Here is a 27,722-nt window from a genome sequence, read left to right as displayed (position 1 = left end):
GCCCATTGCCCGCATCGGCCTGTTCCCGGCCACCCTTTCAGCCGCACGCCCCAGACCCGCAAGGCCCCCTAGGCCCATCGGCAGCCATTTTCCCTTCCCGAGATCCCTGATGCCGTGGGCTTAGCACGACCCCAGCCCCAGCGTAGCGTAGGCTCCAGACGCGCAAGCCCCCGTTGGGAGGGTGAGGGCTACCCTAGTGAGAGAAGGCGAGGAGTTTCGATGGCACCTCCGGCCTCCCCTGAGAGACCGGTTTCGATCACACCTCTGATCCTCCCCTGAGGGCCAGTTTCGATGTCACCTCTGGCTCCCCGAGTGCTGGCTCCAGACCTGCTGGGCGTCTGGGAATTCCCGGACGCATCCTTGAAAGGATCAAAGAACTAACCGCCGGACCTCACCCACGGACCGCTCCCACAGCCTCGGACCCCCGCCTGCCAAGGTCCGGACATCAAAGGGTCACTAAACTATATCAAGGGTCGCCCCTGAACTAGCGGGCAGTTGTATCTTGGACAAGGAAGCCCTGCTGATCTGATCGCGGCTGACTGAACCTCGTGAACTCTTGAGCCCTGCTGACGCTGTCGTGGCTCGTTCTGGGAACTGAAACATCGGAGCCCTGCTGACCTCGTCGCGGCTCGAGCTTGAATCTTGAAGACATCTACGAAACTCTCTGAGCCCTGCTGACGTGGTCGCGGCTCCTCCTGAACTTCCTACAGAGCGAGCCCTGCTGACGCTGTCGCGGCTCGAGGAACATTCTAGTCTGGCTGGACTATCGAAGTCACCATCCCAAAGAGACTATCCTCAAGTGAGTAGGATCACCAGTGCGACTACCATCTTCCGTATCCCCCCGGCTCGAGGATTGAGAGCTGTGTGCAGGTTACGCCACGTGCTGGGTTACGAACCTAAGACTGTCCCGCTACCCCCATCCCTGAAAGACTTGATACTCTCTGCGATCCCTCGATCGTTGTACATAAGTGTGATATTACTTTTCTTCGTGATTATAAAGAAGTTGATAACTTATCCTTCGGTGTTGTGTCTGTTCATAAGTGTGGTGTGGTCCTCGTGTGTACGTTTCGCTACTTGAGGTCTTCCCCGGTGGAGATCCCTCACAAGGCTCGGCATTATTGGTGGGAGAGGTAGGTCACGGAGGAGCTGGGTAGGCTTAACCCGACCTCTGGGATCGCCCCTTCTAACAGTACCCCAAGGGGAAGTTTGGGCATTTTGCGTTTTCAGTAGTGGCAAACCTGTTTATCTCTGGGTGCCCCACTGCTGGAACTTCTAAAGTTGCGGTGGTGGTCCCACTCATGGACTTGCTGGTGTGTCCTGCCAAGCATGTCTGCCAAGTCATTGTCCACGCCCAAAAGGTATTTCGTCGTAAGGTGTATGCGCTGTCTAGTAGCTCTGCACCCCCTATATTATCATATGGTCGAGAACTGTCTCCTTGCTGGTGACAGAAACATTCATGGTAATGAGGACTTGCATAATGGGGGTCTGAGAGAGGCTTGCTCTGCCACAGGTTGTTGCTGTTCCACCATTGCAGAGCGCAATGGATTTGGTTCTTTACCAACACTAGATCTTCTCAGTGACCCTCCTCTTGTGGCCAGTGACCTACGAGGCATCCCTGCAACAGTTGCATGTGGAGCTCGGCATGAGGTACTCTGGTGATACAGTGCTCTATTATCTCTAGGAGATGGTTGAAAGTTCTGGCTGTGAGTTGAAAAAAGAGGCAAGAACTGTGGAAAGCCTCTGCTGGCTGGGGTAAGCTTTCCTGTGTCTGCATCGAGTACAGGCCGCAGGAAGGGTTGAACCTGGAGGAATTTGTGGTGGGATATGGTAACATAGTGAACTCCAGGCTTTGCCAAAATCTTTTTATTAAGGAAATGGGTATAGAGGCACTTCTTCCTCACATTGAACTTCTCCTGGATTCTTTAGAAAATCTGCTGTCTTGATCTTTGGAGCCGGTTGTTGAGTATAAACTCTACTTTGTCAATAGCTTCGGCGGCAACAATGACATTGAAAGGGCCTTTGTCTTTGAGTGTAAATGAGGTGTCTCTGTAGTCTTTGAGCTTGACAGCCAAGAGGGATTGATGCTCTTGGGTAGATTCTTTTCTGGGTCAGAGGCCTTTGTTTGGTCCTACTGAAGCCGAAGGCTGTGGAGGCCCTGGAGGCTGTGGTGCTCTTGTGCATGGGGCTCCACCACAGACTCCCTTGACAAAGGGTCTCTGCCTCTGTGTGAGGTCTCTTGGGAGGTTTGGAGTGGCTGTTTGAACTGATTGTCCTTACACCCCTGGCAGAGCTCTTCATTCAAGGGCTACTGGTCTAGGAGATCGTGGAAGCCCCCTTTTACTTCTTCCAGTCAGAGCTTCTGAAAAGGATGGCCTTTAGGCCAGTTGATAGGTGATCGGGCAGAATGCCTGAATGGACGGCAGGCACCCTCACATTCCTCTGCGCTGGAGGGATTTGCTGAAGTTGTCAAGTGTGTCTGCAGTAGACTGCTGAAGCACTTTTCAATGCACTTAGCACCTTTTCCTTCAGTACTATAGAGTTTTCTAGGACCGGAAGGCAAGGCAAGCTTCACACAAGGTGTTGTTCTGGTTGGGGGAGATACAGCGGTTACAAATCTCACTGTGATCTGACCATAGGTACTTCACGTGGCACCGGAAACAGGTTGGGCGTTCTTTCCATTACCTTGTGGTGGTCTGCATTCGCCGGTGCAGACATTTTCCAATGCGAAGCAGCATGCGACTTTCTGCATTCGATCAATGGTGTTGGTCTCTGGATATTGTCTTTAAGAGAAGAAACGCAGGCGACAAAGGTTTTTGCAAGTGTGGACATCAAAGATTTACTGTGTGGGCCAGAAAAAAACTTGAAGAATATGTTGAGTTCAGGACCCCAGTCGGTACACGTCCGAATCGGACTGTGGAAAGAAAAAAAACTAATATGGAGTTGGTGTCCATGTGCATTGCCTTCTAAGGGTGGAGTCACAGTGCATCGCATGACTCAAGTCTTTCTTTGAAGAAAAATAACTTGCAAATTTCTGAACCAAACACTAGATTGCAGGAGTATGCAGAGTATGTGCATCTACAGCAACACATGCTATGCACAGAACTTTACTATGTTATGTGTGACATCTGCATAGGTTTGCTACTGTGACTTAGGAGTTTTAAATGACTTTTGCGACCGATTGCTTCATGCATCCTCCCCCTTTTAGGTGTATTAAAAATATTCCTAAAAAGGTCCTCAAGAAGGTGAGTCCCAAAGCTGAAGGAAGATAGGGAGCCTTTTATGCAAGCACAGCATTGCATTACAGTAAGAACCTTCCGCTGCTCATCCATATACTTGCATTCACTGCTTAAACTCTGCAAAACGTACCTCACTCTGCTTCCCAAAAGGATCGAGTAAATGCTTTTTTGACATTGTGTTTTTTAGGTCTCGCGCATAGCGTTGCAGTGCGCAGCACAAGACTTTATGTAAACAGTAAAAGGGCTTTGGAAACGAGCGTGTGGTTTTGTTATCCTTGCAGGCTATTGGGCGTTGCGTGTGTCTTTCTATCAAAGACAGCACGCAATTGGGCAAATGCGGGCGCATGTCCCGCATTTGCCCCACCCACGGCCTATTGGTGTCTGTTACCCGCACGGCTGACATCGGTTTTGTATTATTGTGGCCGATAATGCTAAACAGATGTCTAGGTGTGTGTGTCGAGCGCGCACCACTTGCGTGCTTGTTTGAACAGGAAATTAGTACAAGAGCGCAGTTTACAACCATCGGTCAGAGGATTCAAGGGAAAGAGCAGCTTTTACTGAATTGTCCGGATTCAATGGAAAGAGCAGCTTTTACTGAATTGTTCTTGACGTCTGGCACAGGAGAAAAGCTAGCAGAATAGGAATAAACAGAAGAGTTGTTACCAAAGAAGAGTGCGGTGTGTGTGGAAAAGAGAGTTCTAAATGAAGAATCGGAAAGGTGCCCCAAGAAAAACTGAACGGATGGCACTGCCGGCGGGACACCTGGCCTCGAGTTGGAAGTGAACGAGCGCAGCTTCTGCGTGTACCACAAGTGTTTCGGGCGCGCAGGCTGCTGGTGCACAAGCTGTACCGGGCCCCCAGGGGGCGCCTGTGTGCAGTGCTTGGTCTTCCCACCGCAGCGCTTCGTGACTCAGTCGCACCAAGCCCAGGAGAACCGCACCTGCCACTGAGGCTTCGACTCGGCAAAGTGGCGGGTCTACCTGCTGCTCTCCACCGAGACCCGACCGAGTGAGAGCGCCTGACCCGGCGACACGAGGAGATAAAGGAGAACTACGGCAGGAGGCACAAGAGGATGCTGCAAAGCGAGGGGCGTGCTTGTGGGAGGAGAAAATGGATTTAGATGGACAGGGGGGGAGCATGTTATTCTCATTTAAAACTGAGTGTGGTGCTTTCAAAGTGGGCAATATCTGTGCCACGGTTCATGCGTGGCATCAGAAAGTAACTGTTTTTTGTACTGTAGAAAATGTTGCATTGTGTGACTTGTAGTTTTACTTGTCGCAGCGTGAAAAGTGGAGGTGGTTTAAAAATCAAGGGCTGCCTGAATGAGGAAGTTTTGTGTGTCTTGGGCCTCTTGGCAGCTATCAATCAATCAGGAGTTTGTTAAAGCGCGACTACTCACCCGTGAGGGTCTCAAGGCGCTAGGGGTGAGGGGGGTCCAGGTTCCATTCCATCAAGGAGGGGGTCTGTCGAAGAGCCAGGTTTTGAGGTTTCTTGCGAAGATGGGGAGCGATGTTGTCTGTCTGAGGTGGAGCGGAAGGGCGTTCCATGCTTTGGCCACGAGGAAGGAGAAGGAGCGGCCTCCCAATCTGGTCTTTCTGGTGCGAGGGACCACGGCGTAGGAAAGCTGGGCTGATCGTAGGGTTCTTTGGGGTGCGTGGAATTTGAGTCGACTGTTCAGGTATGCTGGTCCGGTGCCGTGGAGGGCCTTGTGTGCATGGGTGAGCATCTTGAAGGTGATTCTCGCCTCGACGGGGAGCCAGTGGAGTGTGCGCAGGTGCTGGGAGATGTGGCAGTGTTTTGGCAGGTTGAGGACCAGTCTTGCGGCGCCGTTCTGGATGTTCTGTAGCTTGCGGATGAGGTTTTTGTTTATTCCGGCGTAGAGTGTGTTGCCGTAGTCGAGTCTGCTGGTGACCAGGGCGTGAGTGACTGTCTTTCGGTGTTCGAGGGGGATCCATTTGAAGGTCTTACGAAGGAGGCGGGGGGTGTGGAAGCAGGAAGATGAGACAGAGTTGATCTGGCGGTCCATTTTGAGCTCGGAGTCCAGGATGATTCCCAGGTTGCGTGCGTGGTCTGTAGGGGTTGGCGGGTTTCCGAGGGCGGTGGGCCACCAGGTGTCGCTGCAGGCGTCGGGGTTTGGGCCCATGATGAGTACTTCTGTTTTGTTGGTGTTTAGTTGTAGGCAGCTGTTTTTCATCCATTTGGCGACGGCTTCCATGCCTTCTCGAAAGTTGCGTCTGGCGGTGTTGGGCTCGTTGGATAGGGAGAGGATGAGCTGGGTGTCGTCTGCGTATGACACGATGTTGAGTCCGTAGGTTCCGACGATGGGGGCAAGTGGAGCCATGTAGACGTTGAAGAGCATTGGGCTGAGGGAGGAGCCCTGGGGGACTCCGCAGGTGGTAGGTGTGGGGTCCGGGAGGAAAGGGGGGAGTCTGACCCGCTGCGTCCTGCCGGAAAGGAAGGAGCAGATCCAGTCAAGGGCCTTGTCCTGGACTCCTGCATCGTAGAGTCTGCGTATTAGGGTGCGGTGGGAGACTGTGTCGAACGCCGCTGATAGGTCGAGGAGGATGAGGGCTACTGTTTCTCCTTTGTCCAGTAAGGTGCGGATGTCGTCTGTTGCGGCGAGGAGGGCGGTTTCCGTACTGTGGTTTTTTCTGAAGCCAGATTGGAGGAGTCGAGGATGTTGTGTTCTTCAATGAATGTGGCAAGTTGGCTGTTGATGGCTTTCTCGATGACTTTCGCTGGGAACGGGAGCAGGGAGATGGGTCTGTAGTTTTTGAGGTCGGTGGGGTCCGCTGAGGGTTTCTTCAGGAGGGGGTTGACCTCGGCGTGTTTCCAGTCGTCGGGGAACGAGGCGGTCTCCAGGGAGCGGTTGATGGTGTGGCAGAGCATGGGTGCGATGGTGTTGGCGGCTCTGTTGAAGATGTGGTGGGGGCAGGGGTCCGTGGGGGCCCCTGAGTGGATTGACTTTGTTGTCTTCAGTGTGTCTTCGGTGGTGAGGGCTGTCCAGTCATCAATCGCTGGTTTCCGGGTGTCGGGGGTGGTTGGTGAGGGTTCAGTGTGTTGGTTGTCTTCATCGAAGTTGTCGTAGATGCTCTTGATTTTGTGGTGGAAAAAGATGCTGAGTTTGTCGCAGAGGTCTTGTGAGGGAGGGATGTCGGTAGACTCGCTGGTGGGTTGGGCGAACTCCTTGATGATGCTGAAGAGTTCCTTGCTGTTGTGTGCGTGGGTGCAGATTCTGTCTTCAATCGCTTTTTTCCTCGTTTCTCTGATGAGTTGATGGTGGGCATTGGTGGCGGCTCTGAAGTTGTTGTGGGCTTCTGTGGATTTGGTGTTTCTCCAGGTCTTTTCGAGGTGGCGGCATGTGCGCCTGGACTCTCGAAGTTCGGTGGTAAACCATCTGGCTTTCTTGGCACGGGTTTTGTTGTTTTTCTTGAGGGGGGCTATGGTGTTGGTGCTGTCCGAGATCTATCTATGCAGGCTTCGGGCTGCGGTGTTGGGGTGGAGTTGTTGGGTGAGGAGGTGAGCTGGTCATCGGTGATTTTGGTCCAGTTTCTTTGTGGAAGCAGGTGCTGGTGTCTGTGGATGGTGGGTGTTCTGAAGGTGAAGTGGACGCAACGATGGTCGGTCCATGGGAGTTCGGGGTGTGGCTGAAGGTGATGGAGTTTCCTGTAGTGAAGAGGGGGTCGAGGGTGTGTCCTGCTGAGTGCGTGGGCTCGGTCACGATCTGGCGGAGTCCAATGTTGTGGAGGTTGTCCAGGAGGCATGTGGTGTTGGGGTCCAGTTGATTGTCGAGGTGGAAGTTGAGGTCTCCCAGCAAGGTGTAGTTGGTGGATGCGATGGCCTGCCGGGAGATAATGTCCGTGATGGAGTTGGCGAAGGGTCCAGGGGGTCGGTAGATGAGGGTTCCTCGGAGGGCGGCAGTGGGGCTGGCCAGTATCTTGAAGTGGAGGTGTTCCATCAGTTTTGTGGACTCGTCAGGGAGTGTGCTCAGGCGGAGGCTGGATTTGTAGACGATGGCGATTCCTCCTCCTGGGTGGGTGGGGCGGTCCTTCCTGGAGATCTTGTATCCTTGGGGGATGGCGATGGCGATGTCCGGTCCCGAGGTGGTGTTGGTCCAGGTTTCTAATTTCTAATTTCTAATTTAAAACATTTATAAAGCGCAGCGTGCACCGAACGGTTTCTTGGCGCTAGTAAAAGGGATTGGCTACAGAGATGAAAGTGGAGCCTGGGATTGAGGCCGGGGTGAAGAATGCTACATCTGGGGTGGTGCTGTCGAGGAGGTCCCAGATTTCTGTGGCGTGTTTGTGGAGGGATCGGACGTTGAGGAGGATGCATTGCAGGGTCTTCGGTTCGGTTGTGTTCTTGTGGACGGGTTGTGCTGGATCCGTGTTCTTGGCGGTGCTGCAGGTGTGCCGGCAGCGGTGACAGCTGAAGGGTCCATGGGTGTCGGCTGGTGATGCTATGGTCACCCCCAGATGCGATGCTCTGATTTGTTGTGCTTTTGTTGAGTGGAAGTATGTGATGGAGTCACTAGGGTGGGTGGGTAGAAGATTATTTTGTCCGTCTCTCACTAGAGAATATGTGCACATGATATTGAGTCTTGAGAAGTGGTTGCAATCTACTTTCATGTGGTTACTAACGTGACCTCTAATCATCTGGCATTATAGTGCTTGGGCCATACCTTTTCTTTCGAGGGTAAATATTGGTAAACGAGCAGGTACCTAATTCATGTTACAAAGTGGTTAGGTAATAGGCACTGACAACAAAACACTGCTTGCTAGAGTAAAATTACACAACCACGCAGACTATTAAGACCTATAACATAAACACAGGTAGGCATGTGTAACACATGGTTTTGTTTTTAAGTGTCACGCTGTGCTGTTTTTCTGTTTTTATTTTTGTTCAGTCCTGTGTGGTGGGCGGATGACTATGGTGCTTTTATTTGTGTATTTTTGCAAAAACGTCACTCTCCTTGGATTTAGAATTGTATTTTTTAACCGTGAAACTGCTCAAATCTGCCAGCATGAAAAAGACTATTGAAATAAAATCTCACCGTTCTCATTGAAGCAGCTTGGGCGTCTGTGCGTCTCCATCCCTTGTTTGGTTACTTGTATTGTATACTGGGTATCGATTGAAACTGGAAGTCTGTTTCGATAGATCTGTCTGCAGGGAACAATAACCCTTTCCCCTTCTCACCCCAGTACAAAATAAAAAGGTTTGTCAATGGGTATTGGGTATTTCTTTTCGTGGCCAGTACCACCTGTCTATATAGTAGTGTTGCACATCCCCAATTAATCGTGTATAATCTTTACATTTGCATTAAAAATAATGCTCAGATATTATACTAGTAACAATTCTCATTTTAGAAATATATGGTGGAGGCAGGCTTTCAAAGTGACCAGTTGGTGTCATTAAACTTCCCTTTGCATCAATGTATCAGTCTGCCTAAAATACACAGCAATGTCTAGCTAGCCCCCCATTCAAAGTAAAATGAGACTATGCATTGAAAGCAGCTCTCATTTGAGGAAATCCTGAACGCACACCGATACCTATGGAAAACAAGGGCCGACCCCCAACATTGGCATCAAAATGCAACCTCTGCTTCCATCCTCAAGAAAGTGGTGCCTAATCTACAATTGGAAAGCGGGGTTTTCCACTCCCTAAAAAGGGATGAAACTATGCCCCCTAACCCTATAGAAGAGCGGTATGTTCTCCACAGAAAACAATACGGATTACTCAAAAAACTTCCGCTTTCCTATAAAACTAGCATTTGTAATGCAATAGGTCTCGCAGTTACACAAGTTTAAGCTATTGGCATTGTAAATCACAATGCCTTTTATTTATGTTTTAAAAACCAAACCAAAAATACAAGTCATTGTTATTCGCAATGTCAATAGCTCAAACTTGCCTAAATACGAGACCTATTGCATTGCGAGGGTGTAAGCTATTGGCATTGTAAATGACAAAGCCATTTATTTCTGTCTTCAAAACTAACACATGAATAAAAGGTTTGTCATTTACAATGCCAATAGCTCAAACATTTGCAAATGAGAACCTATTGCATTGCAAATGCTTGTTTATGTAGCTGCTGATCAGATTGACTTGTGACTATCACTTAGGTGGTCATGAGATGATAGAAGCAAAAGGTTCCCCTTACCTGTGACCTCAGTTCTCTTATTTAGGGTGTAACATTTTAATAAAGATACACACATCCCCAGGTGCAGAATCCCAGAGCACCTTTAATTGAGATGAAGAGTTCTCTCTAATGAAATTAAAAATGTCTGCACAATGACCACAATGTATTCAATGTTTCTTTTAATTACAATATGTACAGCGAATATAAAAACAGTTCTCTTTAGAATATTTGGTGCATTATCTTGTACTGAAGGTCATTCCCTAATGTTTTGAATGTATAATTTTCATGTATGCTGTTTTGTGACTTTACAGGAGTATAAAAAAAATCATTTTTATTTAAAAAGTTGAATTAAAAGCAAGTCAATATATTTATGCATAGTATTTAAAACCATAGCATTTATATTGCATTTAATACATCATTTTTATCATAACATTATTACAAATATTGACTTTAAAACATGAAAATATTAATCACCATCTATACAAGCCATTATGCCTTGGTTTGCACTGGGTTAAAAAAGACTTTATATTAAAGCAATATAATATTCCTAAAATGATAAGCTACTGTTTCGTGTATGAAGGACAGGCAGGACCATTGCTGCAGTTTCATGTAATGAACATTACTCAAGCATTATCAAGAGAGTAACTTTAAATCAAAGTAAAGGACAGCCAGTAATGTATGCCAGTCTTACATTAGTGTAACAGGAGAATCAGAATCAACCAAGAGCCAATAAAGTAGTCAGGTAAGGTGAAACAATAAATAGGGTTGGATGGGTCCTGGCTGTAGGAGCATAACCGTTGCCATCATAAAGGGGGAAATACAGAAATGACTAAAGATAGAAGAGCTTCAGCTGCTGCCAGACTTAAGCAGACTGCTTCATGTCATTAATTTCCGTTCAACTGGGCTAGGATATTTATAATTTTGTTTGTTGCTTTGCTGGCAATGGTCAGGATGATTTCCAGTTGTAAATTGGAGACAGGAACAGCTTTGTCACAAAAAAGCAGGCCTTGATGAAACAGTCTGGGACCCCCTGAGGTTTGACATGAGGCAAAACTAGGAGATGCATGGAAGGAAAGAGTGTTTAATTGTTGTTTCTGAGCAATACTAATTTGGGTTTGGGAAACCCTAGCGCTCATGTTAGTAAAGACACTTACCAAATAGAAGAGATAATACATCACAGAAATAGTTATCCTAGTAGAAACAAACCTGGAAGTCTGTTCAAGAGACAAAATTATTAAGTAGAATGCTGTGCAAGCTTGGAGGGGATGCAGAATAAACAGTATGGCAGTCGTGTTTGTGTGGGATGATAATGTGTGACTGCAAATTTGCTAAACTGAGCATAAGACTGAACAGAACTAGGGGGAAGAACTGTAGCAGAGAGACTACTCTGACCACTTGGAAAATTCCTGTGTAGATGTCTGCAAATGGTATCTGGACTGAGGAAACAGGGTGGCCTGCAGTCCCATTGTATTCCTAGCCAAGAGTGACGCGTTGAACCCAGGCTACTAGCAATACTATTACTACACAGTGGAAAAGGTGTGTTTTTTTGTTTGTTTTACCCATCATAATTTATCCTGCAAAGTATGGCACAATGACTTATCTTCCTCATAAGAAAATGAAAAAGCAGAAAGTTTTGTGACCAGAATATGGTAACCTTTTGTTTGAGGCATGTGTGGCTGTAGATACACATGCTTAGCACAATCCCACCATCTAGTGTTGGGCTAGGATGTGTGCAAGTTGTTCAAGTCACGAAGTATAGTGAGTCCTCCTCTTCCTGGTAATGTGGATGATCATCAACTCTATTGTTAGATTGTTTTCTACCACCGTCTAGTTAGGACTCCTCTGGTTCGAGACACTCATTGTTTACTCTTTCCAAATGCTACCATCTGTATTGTTTTCAATCACAGCAGTTCTCTGTCTCCCTAGTCTGTACATCGAGGCTGATTTCTGGGAGGCTCGAGTCGCTGTGGCCTGTGTGGACCCTCCCCCTTCGGGGTGGTCTTTATCTTCGAAGTTCCTTTCATGCCATGTCCACCCAGTGATGGCACTAACGCCTTTCCGCTTCTATCCTTGTTGCTATGCCAAGTTCCCATGCACTGATCTTCATCAGATGTGTAACTTGTGCCTCTCCCCGAACAGGAGGAAGCGACCTGTTAGGCTGCAGGTCTTTTAGATCGAAGAAGACTCTGGTTGACATTAGAGCATGATGCCTCAAGATGTTCTGCCGAAGACACACCAGATCTCTTTTGTTCCAAAGACCCTCAACAGGACGTACAAGCCCACCCATCGGCCACTGGTGAGGGCACCTTCTTTCTTGACAACTGCTCAGTTTCTGAGATAGAGATGCAGAATATTACTCCAGGGTACCACAGGATGACCTGTAGGACTCCTAGGATGCGGAGCAACCTGCTGATACAGACCCAGGTCTGTATCCTGCTAAACCGTCTCCCCCAGATGCCACCACTAACTACCATGACTTGATGGGCAGAGCTGCCACCTTCAACGAGGTTCTACTACATACTGAGCCTTTAGAGAGTGGCTTTATTTTCAAACCCTATCTTCAGCTTTCAGCACAATATTTGCTCAATTGGAAATGTGCTCCTTTGGGGAGAGCACTGATGTGCTTCTGCATGTTCAAACTCTTATCTAGCATTATTCCCAATGAATGACCTTGTGGAATCAATGATGTTTGGCATGCAGTGATGAGCTGTTAGTTAATTCATCGATTCTTCGATGGCTGATGACTGTTTGGATGGGGTGATTAGGAGGAATTCTGTTTTAAGAGCGTGTAATTTCCGGTGATTAATGGTCAAACAAATTTGGGTTTTCTGTAATGCTGAGTTGAGGGACCTAATGTCCTCAGGGGAGACTTTCAGGTACAGTTGGGTGTCATCTGCATACATGTGACCGTGAATGCTGGATAGTTTCAGAATTTCTGTTAAAGGCTCCATTTACAAGTTGAAGAGAATAGGTGAAAGTGTGGACCCCTGTGGTACCCCCAGAGTGAGCGTTGAGGGATTAGACAGCCCCTGGTTCACATTGAATCTTTGGGTTCTGTTGTGTATTAATGAGGAGAACCAGTTTAGAACAGGCCTAGAAAGCCCCATTCTGTGTTCCAATACGTCGATTAGACTGTAACGTTTAACCATATCAAAAGCTGATGATAAATCGAGGAGGGTCAAAAAGCAGGATTCATTCTGATCAATCATTCTTAGAGCATCAACTGCAATGTGAGTGAGAGCAGAGTCAGTGCTATGACCTTGACAAGCCGGATTGGAATTGTTCTAGCAGTCAGAATTGTTTTATGTGGTTTCATAGCTGGACATGGGCACATTTCTCGAGGAGCTTTGACAGAGTGGGAATCTTGGAAATTGGACAGAAATTGTGTAGGTCTGTGTGATGTGCAGTTAGTTTTTCTTTGGATTTGGGGTGACCTTCCCCGGCTTTAGGCAAACCGGCATAGAGGCTTGAAATAGTGAGGCATTAACTATCTTAGTACAAAGTGGGAGTATGGATGATCTGATCCCACTGAAGAAGTTCAATGGCAAGGGGGTCACTAAAGTGGTTGTAGAATTTCGGTGCAGCAAGAGGTTTGAGAATAGTGCTTTCATCCAAAGAATAGGATCCAAGAAGCTTTGTGGTGTGGGGTGAGAACTGGAGCGGCGGGGGCACACCAAATCGAGGAGGGATGGTGATAGTGAGATCAGTAGGTGCCCCAAAGCAGACCGCAAATCAGAGTCAATCTTTGTTGTCTGTTTCACGAAAGTAGGCAGCAAATTCCTCACAGTTATGCTTAGGACAGAATCCCACTGAGAGAAGGTTAGGTTGACTATTTGATTGAAGCTGTATGAGTTCAAACTAGGTTTTTTTCGGTCGTTTTTTGGCTTGCACTAGTTGGTTTCTGAAGTAACTAGCTTTAGAGCATCTAATGCATTTGTAATAGCTATTTCTCAATGATCTCAGATGATTGAGATATTCGAAGGAGGGAGAGGATATTGGCAGTCTCAGATTTCGTATTTCTGTATTTAGACTACCACACACACACGCCACAACACACTGTAAGCCTTCTTATTGAATGTGTACCAGTGGTCGTAAAGCTTGTATTTCACAGAGATCAGTCTGACTATTGATTATGGGATATAATTCACAGTTTTTAATTCATTTGCAGGATATTTAACCTGCATAAATAAATAAAAAGTTGACCTGCATTGTTTTCTTTTTATCACTGGTAGACCATTAGACAGTGTACGTGACAAGCTTACCATTGGAAGTCCATCCTTAACATGCGTCTTCTAGCAAATCCTCTACAGTTTGTGAAGAACATTTTAAATACAGGACCCAGTCATCAAAAAAGTTGCACTCTCCCATGTTGTACTTTTTCTTTCTTTATTCGTCTTGTTAAACCTACTTTATATAGTCCACCTGCTATTAAAGAAAAGCACTTTTAAAAATGAATGTTTTTAATTCCCTTACAATGCGCTTTGCATTTAACATTTTATTTACAGGAATACGCATTGTTGCATAAACAAATTTTAAATATTAGCACATTACCATCCCTAAAAATACGGTGACCGATGCATCTTCGGTCTCAGTCAAACAATGAATACTAAAAGGATGTGCTCAGTGTACTAAAAGCAGTTAATATATCATGGAATATAAATGAAATACATAACGAGTTACATGCAATATGGTAATGCATTTCATTCTCTAGGTTCAGGTGACATTAGTAAACCACTCTGCCTTATAGGTTGTAAACATCACCAGAACCCTTTTAAATGAATAATACATTGAAGTCTCACTTTGCCCTGCTGCATGCACAGAATCAAGGAAACTGTTCAGCCATGGTTTCAATTTCAATAGCTTATTGCACTTCGGAGGAGTTTTGTGGAACTAGTCTCACAGCACGTTCCACAGGTTAGCATCCACACAAGCAGTCCTCTCCAGCTATCAGGAAATGCAGAACATAGAAGGAGATAGGTTCAATAGCTTCTGGCAGCTCTGGCAACCCCGCAGAACTGTAAGGCCAGTGAGGAGAGCCAAGTCAAATTCAAGGCTATATTGGGAGCAACGTTGAACACACTTTAGAAGCAAGTTCGTAAGATTTCACCTTGCATCTCTCCTTGTTTATCTCCCCTTAGGCTTCACAGTGATCAGCTCCTCTGCTTTCAGACAGCTGGGCTGGAGTCTCTTCCAGGAAACTTCCTTCCACATAGGTAACTCCAGTACTTCTATTTCAGTAGACAATGGCAGGCTTCTCTCTTTAGAACTTCCGGTATAGTCCTTCGATTCCAAGTTATGTGTCCTAATCTGGTTATGATGCTGTTAGACACCAGCTCTGTATCACAAAAATCTCTTCCAGTATCCTTTGGGGTGTCGCCAGGGGAACCAGGCAGTGTGAATTCTTAGAACACTGACTTGGGATCTCATCCCCATACATGTACTCTATGTTCAGGCAGAGGTTGCGGGGTACTCCAGCTCCCCTCTGGGACTAGTTGCATGTAGCTCCTGACCTTTTGTGTATTCCTTCAAGACTGGTCCAACCACAGATGTTGTCCTTTAGTGAGGAGCTTTGGGAATTTCCTGTTAAAAAAACAAAGACCCAGGACAAAGGCACACTGGATTCAGAGTCCTTCTGCTACCTCTTACGTTGTTTGGGGGGTGGAAGGGGGTGGTGGACACCTGGGGAAACAAAGGAGCAGGACAGGTTCGGAGAGTAAGCTTAGACATCGGGGGGGCCCTTGCCCTTCTATCTTTAAACACTGTACACACATTGAATGCGACATTCATGCACAAATGGAATGAATTGAGATACCCAGGCGCAGAGACTAAGTTATCAACCCTCCCTGTGCAAGCACTGGTAAAAAAAAGAACTATGCTGCTATGGTAATCCGTCGCTGCCGCCCGGTAAACTGACAGTAGTCCTACTCTGTAAAGGAAGACTGCCTCTACAGACCAGAGTTCAGCTTTTGATCGCAACTCTTATGAGAGTGGACCCCCAACGTAAATGCATAATGGTCATCTGCTCTGATTCTAAAAATAAATGATGATGTATGCTGTCTAGAGAGACATGGAACATTCCTTTCTCAACACCCTAATTTCTTTTGCTTTTTAGAAAAGGCAGACAAACTGGCTATTATGGAGCCCCAGCTTTGATATTGCTATGTGGACCTAATTTTTTGTAATCGTGACATCTAGGACTACTGTAATTTTGTTCTTCTAAAAGTCCGGTATGACAATTGCAGTACAGGTTTAGCACTAATAAAACAAATGTTGAGATATTTACACTTGTTTCTTATTTTGACCTACAGGACAAACACCTTGCGGAAATGGATGAGCTGTTCTCGCAGGTGGATGAGAAGCGAAAGGTAAGACGCTAACATGTAAAATAAACATGACAAAATCCTATAGCTCTAGCCTGTTCAAGCCTGCCAAGTTTATTTTTTTTGTATTTTTTGCAGACAAATGCAATCGTATTTAAAAACTGTAGCAGTCTGAAGCAGTAGTGCTTATGTTTGCCAAAAAAAGATTTTAAAAAAATGACCCATGGTAAAAAAAATTAAAAAAATTAATAGAGTGGCCCGCCAGCATTGGTGTTTAAATGGACTACATTTCAGGCGTAGGTGAACAAGTAAAATGTCTTCATTCACATTGAAAAGAGCCAATGACTGAACTAGACTGACCCACCTGAATGACAGCGGTATACCTCAGTGAATTGAGAAGCCTGAGCGGAAGTTCCTGTATGCATTTATAAATGAGTATATATATATTTTTTATTTATTTGGAAAACATGAAGCTGGCTATTTCTAGGCCAGACGTAAAAAAGTCAAAAGTAGCATGGAAGGTGGGACGGAGGGAATTTTGAGGGTCAGATATGGAGTGCGTATTGGACTGCTGCTTCCAGTGGAAAGAGCGAAGAGAATTTCTTGCTGTACGAGCTGCGTTTTCATAGCTGCTCCGAGTATTTTGAGATGGTGAGAGGGGTATCGAATCCCGGCACTGCCTTCTTGTGTGTTGATTATTTGTTCCTGATGGGTTGGGGGATTAGCAGAGGGACGTTAGTAGAATGTAGACCATGTTTAATATAAGGTGGAATATTCTGCTGCAAGAGAGAGGTTAAGATATTACTAACACAGGCGCTATTGGTTTCAGAGGCGTGATATTCCAGATTACCTATGTGGCAAGATAAGCTTTGAGCTGATGAGAGAGCCCTGCATCACTCCAAGTGGTATCACCTATGACCGAAAGGATATTGAAGAGCATCTACAGGTAAGTTGTTGGTAAATCTCATAATTGATCCTTGCAGATTCTAGAAAGCAGTCCTTCTGAGACTTATGTAAATGGGCATGAATTGTACTGCGTGTGCAGGAAAAGGTATAACTGTGACGGGACTTATTGGGTAAAAAGCGCATGCATGCATCCTTACAAGATGGGGGTCTGGGTCTGGTAACTGCTTGAGTAGCGGTAGGAAGGCAGAAGATGCCACAAGAGATCAGCAGACAGCAGGAGAAGTGCAGAGAGCGATAACCCCAGCAAAGGAGAGGAATACCTTTAGGTTCGGATAAGCAAAGGAAGCCTTGAAAATGGAGTAAATACATTTAACTGCAGTTTTCTGCAGACTGTCATGGTCTTCCAAGGGAGGACCGAGCACTATCCCAGGGTGATATGGGGGCCTGAAACCTTTCTCGAGCCAACAGATTGGCTGAGAAAGGACACTGTAGCCTGAAAGGAAAGTAGTCTTAGACTACTGAAGGGAGCGAGCAGGCTGCCCAAAAGATCAGTGCTCAACAAAAGTGGTCCCCATATAAAATAAAGGAGAAGCAACCCAGAGGAAACAACATTAAAAATAGAACTCGATGTTAGCTTCTCCCATCAATTCAAGAGAGAAAATTCCAAAAACATTAATAAGGACCATAAATCAGACCAGTTCTATTTATAATTTATATTCACAATATATATTATTCTGGAATTTTGCATTATTCAATATTACAAGAATATATGTACTGATGTGTGAGCTCACTGCACTTCAGAATCAAAGAAAGGAAAAAAACACAATTCTATTATACTTTCAAGACACTCATTTTTCAGTTTAGAGGCCATACACTGTCATTTGTGCTCGAAAATTTCACTGTGGTTTGCATTTAGAATAATATGAAATGTTTTCCCACGAGTTGGTAATCAAGAGAATTGTATTTAAGACTGGGGGAAATGTATTCACTTTGATAGGAACACCGGTTTGTGCATTTCCTGATCTTCATCATTGTTGGGTTCATCCAGAGAAATTGGTGTGGAGGGCTAAGGGCTCAATGTTTATTAATAGGCCAAGGATGAGATATGCAAATAAGAAATTAGCTATGGATTGATATGGTAGGCCAGGGATTCTCCCTTTGTTAGTCTTGGCACAATTCCAGTTTACAGACCCACAGTTGACCTATTCCACATGTAGACATCCTAAGAGTACAAGCTACGGTATTGGCAAGTAAAGAAAACTAAAAAGTAATAAAAATGGTTCACCAGCTACGGGTATATCCTGATTTGCAGAGTTTGGCTAGAGTAAATTCTCTTCCAGGGGATCCTCATCAATAGTCATAAGCACTGAATATTCCCGCCCATGTGCGGGACCCCGGAAACAATATAAAAATATATATGTATAAAACACATATATCTCGCTCCACATATATGTATGTACATATATCATTTTTCTCACAGCAATGCAGCCCCAAAACTGAGGCTAAACAATGCAAACACATATACACGAACTGCAATTAGTAAGGAATCAAAAAACACATTAGGTCAAAAAACCCTTGAACTTTGTGTTTTAATGAGTCAAACCACTCATAAATCCTGAAAATTGCTTATAAATAGACATTGTTAGCCCTCAGGCTGCATTGCAAAACAATATCATAGAAAATGAAACCATTTTCACAATAACTGGCACTGTGCCTTTAAGGCAGCCATGACCCCAGGCTTCCCATCATGCCTCAGGGGTGACAGTTAGGTCAGTTGTTCTTTCCGGCTCCTTCAGTCAGGACCCTGGTGAAACAGCTCCCTTTCTTTTTGACTTTCTGTCAAAAAATATTCAGCTTTTACTAGAATTTTTGACTTCACTCGACGTCTTTTAGACATAGAGTGCTGTTTGAACACTTTTTGTGCTTAAAAAGGGTATTTTTCCTGTCAAAGATGCCTTCTCTCTTCAACAACTGTCCTTCATGTGTAAGGAAAAAGGCAAAGACGGACTCTCATTCAGTCTGTATCCTGTGTCTACCAGACTCTCATTCCTCTAAAACCTGTGAACACTGCCAGGTTTTATCTTCCAGGACTCTTAAGGATCGAGAGAGGATTAGAGCTTATGGGCTTTCTGAGAGAGGAAGATCTCCCAAGAAGCAGAAAAGTCGGAAGACGCGGTCGACGTCGAGAGGAGCCCCGACTGGTTCACATTCGACGTCGGGATCGGCGTTGGAGAAGCAGTCGACGGCGACGAAGAAGATGTCTTCAGCGTCTACATTGAAGGTACCTCCGCTTCAGTCAGCGTCGAGGGACAGGTCGCCGTCGCAGCGGAAGAGCTCGACGGCGAGCCGTATGACGTCGAAACAGCATCGTCATGCTGTGACGTCGAGGCATTCTCCGTCGACGTCGGTCCATCGACGTCGAGCCATCCTCCGTCGACAACTAGCCATGGTCGTTCGACGTCGAGGGAGCCTCTGTCGACACATCATCGGTCGACGTCGATGCAGCCAACGTCGACGCCTGGACGAGAGCGTTCGACGTCGGAGTGGCATTTGGAGTCGAGGCACGCCCAGTCGCCGTCAAATCAACGGCGATCGGCGTCGAAACAGCCTCCATCGACGTCGAGCAGACAGCCTTCAACGTCGAAGGACAGCCATCGCCACCCGAGGTCGACGGAGAAATCACGGTCGACGTCGAGGGAGCGTCTTCCTGCTCGGCGCTCGGCGTCGATACAACCACAGTCGAGGGATCAGCAAAGATCCAGGGAGAGAAGTTCTTCGCAAACAAAGAACGTTACTCCTACAAAATCAAAGGAGGTGGTTCGAGACCAGGGAAGTGACTTGTTAGTCCAGACTCATGCCCTAGAGCCACATTTGGGTTCTCCAGGTTCAGCATCGGCTGCGGAGGTGGAACAATCTCCAGTGCAGGATCCCCCCGCCAAGAGACGGAGACTTGCAGAAGAAAGATCTCGCTCAAGGTCTCCTTCTGGATCTCTGGTGAGTCTTTCCTCATCATCCTCATCATCTCGGAGTGGCAGATCCTCAGATGGACAGAGCGGCGCATCTAATAGGGGGAGGTCCGAATCCCCTGCAAGATCGCAACAGGATCGAACGGAACGACCTCAACGGTCGCGTACACCTGAGAAGAATCCCGTCCACAAGTCTCCTTCTGTTCATCTTTCCCCAAGGTGGAATAGACCTCTTCACCACTGGGCAAAGGACAAGGAGACGGCAGAGCGCCTAAAGCGATATCGAGACCAACCTCTTCCCCGCAGAGAAAGGTCTCGTTCTAAACACTCAAGCAAGAGACATTCTTGTCACAGAGAGAGATCTCGTTCCAAGACGCGTTCTAGCAGAAGAACTAGGTCCAGGAGGGCAAGTAGTTCTTCAAGTTCGTCGAGAACACGATCTCACAGGCATTACTCCCCGACTCTTACAAACAGTCCACGCTCAAGAGTGTCTCCAACTGAGGATATTTTCTCGTTCCAAGATATCTTGGGCAGGGGAGCCCTGAAACTGGGAGTACCGATGACAGCTCCACAAGTCAAGACGACTGTCATATTCAAAACCCTGCAACACAGATCAGCACCCAAACCGTTGTTGCCGCTGGTTCCGGGTATAATGGAACATGTGAATGAAGTCTTCCTCACTCCGGCAACGGTGAAGTCCGTTCCAGCGAGGATTCTCAAAAAGTATCGTCCTCCGGAAGAGGATCCTCTGTTCCTCAAAGCTGATCCCCCGCCAGATTCAGTGATCATTACGGCGGCAAGGAAATCCAATGCGGTGTCTTCCTCATCCACGGTACCTCCGGATAAGGACAGCAAGGTGCAGGACTCATGGGGGAGAAGGGTGTGTAACACCTCAGCCTCTTTCCTCAAGGTTTCTAACGCGGAGGCCCTGCTCGGCAGGTATGACAGGTCTCTGTGGGACTCTCTTCAGAGATTTACCGCAAAGCTCCCTGAAGAAGACAGAAAGGCCTTTGAGGAGGTTCTGATGGAGGGCAGTCAAGTCTCCAACCAGATTATAGGATCGGCAGCAGATGGGGCAACTCTGGCGGCACATGGCTATGTGCACGGAGTAACAGCAAGAAGAACATCTTGGTTACGCCTCACAGCATTAAAACCGGAGGCTCAAGCAAGAATCCTGAACCTTCCTTTTTCAGGCACATCTCTCTTTGGAGCGAGTGCGGATGAAGAAATGCAGCGGATGAAGACCGAGTTGGACACTCTCAAAGCGGTGGGACTCGAGAAGAAAAAGGAATTTAAGAAGAAATTCCGTTCGAACAACAAGGGTTATTCGAAGCAGAGGGTTCAAACCCCTCAATGGCAGAAAGGCCAGAACCAACAAGGCCAACAAAAGACACAGTACAAAGGCAAGGGCAATTCCAAGGGAAATGGAAATCAGCGCCAAGGCAACAACTTCAATAAAGCGCAGCAGAAGCAATGAGTCTTCACTTCCCCCAGCGCCGTTACCCACTCCAGTGGGGGGAAGCATTGCGCATCACAGGACAGAGTGGCAGGCCATCACCAAAGATCAATGGGTGTTGTCTACGCTGCAGAATGGGTACTGTCTTCGTTTCCATCGTCTACCTCCGCACGTTTCCCCGATGTCAACATCAAGTCACCAGCTACAAAGGTTAAAAGCAGAAGTAGCTACACTCCTCGAGAAAGAAGCCATTGAGAGAGTTCCGGTGTCCCAGAGGGGGAAAGGAGTGTACTCGAGGTATTTTCTGGTCAGAAAAAAGGGCCAGAAGGAAGAATACAGGCCCATTCTGGACTTGAGAACACTCAATCTGCATGTACGAAAAGAAAAGTTTTGCATGTTGGCGCTTCATCAGATATTTCCACATCTCAGGCAGGGGGATTGGATGTGTTCGATGGACCTTCAAGATGCGTACTTCCATATTCCAATAAGGCAAGATCACAGAAGATTCCTTCGGTTCCGGATGGGGACCTCTCACTACCAGTTCAAAGTCCTCCCGTTTGGGTTGAAGTCGGGTCCCAGAGTGTTCACCAAGTGTGTCGCAGTGGTGGCGGCAGCTCTACGCTGCAGGGGAGTCTTCGTATACCCATACTTAGACGATTGGCTGTTGAAAGGTCCAACTCCAGGCAATGTAAGCAATCAATTCAAGACATGCATAGAACTTTGTCAACGTCTAGGTCTGCATGTCAATTTCAACAAGTCTGTCTCGCAACCAACTCAGAGGATCCACTTCCTAGGAGCTCTGCTAGACTCCGAAGTAGGAAAAGTGTTTCCTTCAGAGGAGAGACAGTTTTCGATAGCCCTCAAGTGCCAGCAAGTTCTTCTCCACAGGTCCCAGAAGGTGCGGAAGATAGCCTCGCTCTTGGGGTCGATGGCTTCCTGCATCTTCCTAGTACCGAACGCCAGACTTCGGATGCGTCCTCTTCAGCAGGATCTGGAGGACAAATGGGACCAACACTCAGATCAGTGGGACGATCGGATCACTTTGTCGGAGGTTGCTCAATCTTCCCTCCAGTGGTGGACAAAGAGACAGAACATGCAGATGGGAGTTCTCTTCCATCAGCCGCCTCCAACACAAACGATCATCACAGATGCATCATTGCAAGGATGGGGAGCGCACATGGGACCCCTACAAGTGCAGGGTCTGTGGTCTCCCAAGGAAAGCACTTATCATATCAACTTGCTGGAGTTGAGAGCGGTTGACCTGGCTCTCAAAGCGTTCCTTCCCTCGCTTCAAGAGAAAATGATTCTAGTACAGACGGACAACACCACCACGATGTACTATTTAAACAAGCAGGGAGGAACACGCTCAAGGACTCTGTCTCTGGAAGCTCAGCGCATCTGGCATTGGCTTCTAGCTCGCAAGTTGTCTGTTCAGGCAGTCCACCTCCCAGGAGAGCAGAACGTGAGGGCGGACGCTCTAAGTCGGCACTTCGAAGACAGAGAAGACTGGGTTCTCAACGACGAAGTGCTAGACGACATTTTCCAGTCTTGGGGTCGTCCTTCAATAGATCTCTTCGCAGACGACAAACACCAAATGCCCAAGCTTCGCCTCCAGGTTCTATCGACCAGGAACGAGAGGGAATGCTCTGTTAATGGACTGGTCGGGGCAGTTTGTGTACGCCTTCCCACCCCTTCCGCTGATCCCGAAGGTGGTGAGCAAGCTGAACCACTCGTGCACAACGATGATCCTGATTGCCCCCGACTGGCCGAGACAATGGTGGTACACAGACCTACTTCACCTATCAGTGTCTCCTCACAAGAGGCTTCCATGCAGGCAGGACCTGTTGTCGAAGATGAACGGGAGGATTCACCATCCCAACCTTCCGTCACTGAACTTGGCAGCATGGCTCCTGAGGTCATACAGTACGGCCATCTAGGGCTGCCACAGGACTGCATGGCCATTCTGAAAGAAGCACGACGCCCTTCCACTAGACATTCGTATGCATGCAAGTGGAAGAGATTCTATATGTGGTGCATGCAGAATGGTCACAATCCGGTAAAAAGTCAGGATGAAGCAGTTCTCCCATACTTGTTGTACCTGACTAAAGCAGGTTTGAAGTTTAGCTCCATTAAGGTGCATTTAGCCGCTATTACAGCTTATAGGCGATCACCTTCACAAACTTTTTTTTTTCAGCTTCCTGCAGTAAAAGATTTCCTGCAGGGTCTAAAGAAAGTGTACCCTCCTGTTCGGCCTCCTGCTCCGCCTTGGGAGCTGAACCTAGTCCTATCAAAATTGATGGGTTCACCTTTTGAGCCTATTCATAAAGCTTCTTTACAGCATATTTCCTGGAAAGCGGCTTTTTTGATAGCGATTACGTCAGCCCGTGGGGTGAGCGAAATTCAGGCCCTATGTACTAAAGAACCGTATACGGTTTTTTCATCAGAACAGAGTGGTGCTTAGAACGCATCCTTCTTTCCTGCCTAAAGTGGTATCTGATTTTCATGTCAATCAGTCTATCTCTTTACCCACTTTCTTTCCTAATCCCTCTACTCCAGCTGAGAGGGCGTTACACTCTCTGGACCTGAAAAGGGTTTTAAAGTTCTATCTGGACAGGTCCAAGTCTATTCGACATTCTGATCAATTGTTTGTTAACTACGGTTCGATCAGGACTGGTCATGCAGCCTCGAAACGTTCTATCTCCAGGTGGATCGTTTCGTGTATCAAGCTTGCTTACCAATTGGCACAGAAGACTTTAGGGGGTTCCCCTAAGGTGCATTCTACTAGAGGTAGAGCAGCCACGGCGGCTTACCTGCAGGATGTGCCCATGTCTGAGATTTGTAAAGCGGCGACCTGGAGGTCTGTCCATACATTTACCAGACATTACTGTCTAGATTCTGACACGAGAGCAGATACCCAGGTGGGCCAGGCCTCCCTGAGGAATCTGTTTAACAGCTAAAGTTTCTTTTGGCTGTTATGATTGGTTGGGTCATGTACTTCTCATTTACCTGCAGGTGGTTGATGGGCTTGCTATTCTATTCAGTGCTTATGACTATTGATGAGGATCCCCTGGAAGAGAAGGATAAGTTACTTACCTGTAATCCTAGTTCTCTTCCAGGGGTATCCTCATCAAAGTCATAAGCAACCCACTCGCCTCCCCAGGTAAATGAGATTGGGTACTGTTTTCAATCTTGTGGTTGAGCCCTGTCTTCAGGGTTATGAAAAGAACAACTGACCTAACTGTCACCCCTGAGGCATGATGGGAAGCCTGGGGTCATGGCTGCCTTAAAGGCACAGTGCCAGTTATTGTGAAAATGGTTTCATTTTCTATGATATTGTTTTGCAGTGCAGCCTGAGGGCTAACAATGTCTATTTATAAGCAATTTTCAGGATTTATGAGTGGTTTGACTCATTAAAACACAAAGTTCAAGGGTTTTTTGACCTAATGTGTTTTTTGATTCCTTACTAATTGCAGTTCGTGTATATGTGTTTGCATTGTTTAGCCTCAGTTTTGGGGCTGCATTGATGTGAGAAAAATGATATATGTACATACATATATGTGGAGCGAGATATATGTGTTTTATACATATATATTTTTATATTGTTTCCGGGGTCCCGCACATGGGCGGGAATATTCAGTGCTTACGACTTTGATGAGGATACCCCTGGAAGAGAACTAGGATTACAGGTAAGTAACTTATCCATGTAGCACATATATAGAAGCTTAATTTGTCTGTGTGTTCCTTAAGGGTGTATTCTCATCTAGCTTTTCTTATGTGTTTGGTTGATGCTTTTTGTGTTTGTCCCCCTCACCATTTTTTTTTCTAATCTTGCAGCGAGTTGGCCACTTTGATCCTGTGACGCGGAGCCCTTTGACTCAGGACCAGCTGATCCCCAATCTGGCCATGAAAGAAGTGATAGATGCCTTCATATCAGAGAACGGCTGGGTAGAGGATTACTAACAGCCTTGAGTCCCTCTGTCTCGCATAGCACTTTAGCACAGCTGCACCAGTTGTGGCAGGCTAGGGCTCCCTGTACCAGAGACATTCTCAGTGAGCCCCCGGCCTGTACCATGCCTTACATGTTCATCTCCGGCTCTTGCTTGTGCTGGCCATGAGCTTCCCTAGTCCTCTGTCTAGGTTTCTAAAGATTGCGTCTCCTGCAGCTGAAGAACGTGACATTGAAAGAAACCGAATGTGCAGAGAGCACGTAAGACACAGGAAGCTGTTCAAGGCTGGAATAGGATTACATTTGCATTCAAAGTGATAGCATTTTGGAGGAGTTACCCATTTTCTGTTGCTAGAGATTTTTTTCCCTACTCCACAACTATGTCCTGTCTGGACACATCACTACATAGAAGTACTTCTGCCACTCTGTCTTCTGAATCTACAAATGTGCTTGGCCTCACTGTCATGTCCTTACACCACACTTGGCCGTTCACGGGGCACCCAAATGAATGTTCTTCTGTAAAAACCTCATGGGTGAGTGCTGGATGTTTCTTTTTTAAACTGGCGGCGGCCAAATATTAGTTGTGAAACCAGTAATGGGCTCATCCCCTTCCATTGCAAAGCGGTTGCTGAGAGGAATATTTTATAACCTAATACTGCTTCCAAGAGTGAAGGCCATCATCTTGTACGACTGCGGCATAATCCATATCAAGGAGCCATGTGCAGGGCTCGCTCAGACCGGGGAAACAGTCATGAATAAGGCCTACATCACGCATTGCAATGTAATGATGTGCCGGTTGGGTTTCCAGGTTCTCCGTGCATGTGGACACCTTCTGCAACAAATCCCTAAAAGCGGACTCTTCCAGCTGCTTCCTTCCCTTGACAATATAACTGCAGTTGTAGTTTTCAGTACTATCACACCCCTTCAATTGCGTTATGTTATTTTGTTTCGAAAAGTTTCTTGGATGTTCACAGCTACTCTCCTTTCTGTCATGCACCCTCTGCATGTGTAGACGCTATACTGGTGGAATATGGCTCCTCGAGAGGCTGCTGCAGCTTTGTACTCATGGGTGCTTAACTCCCCTGTCTGCTGCCCGGGGAGTGAGTGGCAAGAGCCTCTAGTGTACAATACTGTCAAGCATGTTCCTTGGTTAGATACCGTTTGCTCATTTTAGCTCTCCTGCCACTATCCTATATTGCAGCATTGCTTGCTGCACAATTAAGAAATGACTTCATTAACTGCAAACGTGTGTGCGTATGTTTTCGATGACCTCATGTCCGTAAATATAATGAACGGTGTCTCAGCGAGCACGATTTGTACCTTGACATAAATAACATTGTTGTCTAAATATTTAAGTTGCCAATTAAAGCTGTTTGAATCAACTTGGAACATGTTGATGAGAACGTGGCGTTTCCGTTACTATTCGCTTCCTGAGTAAGGAAAGGAGCAGATTCAAGGCACCTGTGTTCAACACCCTACGTGCTTGTAGTACAGATGTACTGATAGTTACATGAATCCACATGCTTGTGTTTCACCCATCCCGTAGCTTGATATGCAAATGTCGGAAGAAGCGTCTCGATATCTTATGGACATCATCTTATCAAATTAACTTGGGAATCCATCAAAAGTACGAGTGTTCTCCCCGTAACTAGACTGCCTTAGCATCTTTGTGGCAGATGCTCAGGCCTATTATAAAGTATCTTGTGAAATAATTATTACTGATACTGTTCCAATAAATGTAGACCCAGTTTGGGAACCGTTGGTATTATCAGTGAGAGCATTTCACGTAGGACCCTGTACAACACCTCTTGTAACTCATAAATGAAAGTGTATGGAACCGCTTACAAGCCTGATTCGGTCTAGTATCCGTTTGTTCTCACACTCATTTTAATTGCCTGGCTAGAACTGGTTTCTAAAATTGCATTCAATAATCAAATGAATACTGTTCAAGTTGTCCTACTTTTGGGAGTTGGTCCAAGTCCTTTCTAGAACAAAGATGTCGAACCACTAACTACCATTTGAGTTAAACTGAAAGTAAATGTTACCTCACTCTGTTCCTACTAATCATGATTGCTACGTTGATGTCAACAATGAAATCGATATAATTTCCCCAGTCCAGGTTTTTAAATCTTTTATTGACCTCTTTTTGTGTGATATAGACTAATTTGTCTGCTTTTGTTACCCGAGAATTGGATCTGTCAGTTCGCATGCATTAAAACACGAGAGCTCCAAAACACATCATATATTAATGCCCGTCTAATTCATCGATGTACGCTATATCTTCTTAACCGTATGTTTTAAAATTATAATGCTGGAGCTGTGTGGGCAACAGCAAGCTCTGTACCTGTGTTTATTCGGTTAAATATATATTTGTTGTTTTCCATATGTACGTCTGTCTTACGCAGTTTTCAGTTTGTAAAATAAAACAAGTGCACCACAGTCTACTTGCACTTAAAAAAGTAAATGTAGTGTCTTGCTTCACTGACTTTAAATAATGTTACTTTCATGGCACTGGGCGGTGGGTTGTGGGGAATGCTTAAAATAAGGCACCATTTCCCCAAAAATTCTACATCGTTTCTGGCATTGACTTTTTATTAATCTCTGAGAGAACCTTTAATTTGGTGTGATAAGAGATTTGCCCCCTGTTGCCACCTGCACCGCAATAGGCGTATTTGAGACGTGTGAAGGGAGGACTGGTTGTATAGCTAACATGTCGATACACTAATAAAATAACTATGCAGTCAAGCTAGGTTAGG

The 27,722-nt window shown here is 46.3% G+C and overlaps 1 protein-coding gene across 1 annotated transcript in view; it reads left to right on the top strand.

The window, feature by feature from the left end:
• Window positions 1–27,430, top strand: part of STUB1 (STIP1 homology and U-box containing protein 1) — a 216,909-nt gene extending 189,479 nt beyond the window's left edge. The window contains exons 5-7 of the mRNA XM_086941306.1: window positions 15,681–15,737; window positions 16,522–16,638; window positions 24,855–27,430. Of these exons, the coding sequence (XP_086797432.1) occupies window positions 15,681–15,737; window positions 16,522–16,638; window positions 24,855–24,980 (300 nt within the window). The 3' untranslated portion in view covers window positions 24,981–27,430. The remainder of the gene's footprint in view (window positions 1–15,680; window positions 15,738–16,521; window positions 16,639–24,854) is intronic.
• The last annotated feature ends 292 nt before the right edge of the window (window positions 27,431–27,722 follow it).

This window comes from Lissotriton vulgaris, chromosome 10 (assembly GCF_964263255.1).
Source record: "Lissotriton vulgaris chromosome 10, aLisVul1.2, whole genome shotgun sequence".
NCBI lineage: Eukaryota > Metazoa > Chordata > Amphibia > Caudata > Salamandridae > Lissotriton > Lissotriton vulgaris.
Note: the sequence above shows the minus strand (reverse complement) of the source record. Positions and strands in the feature narration are given on the sequence as shown.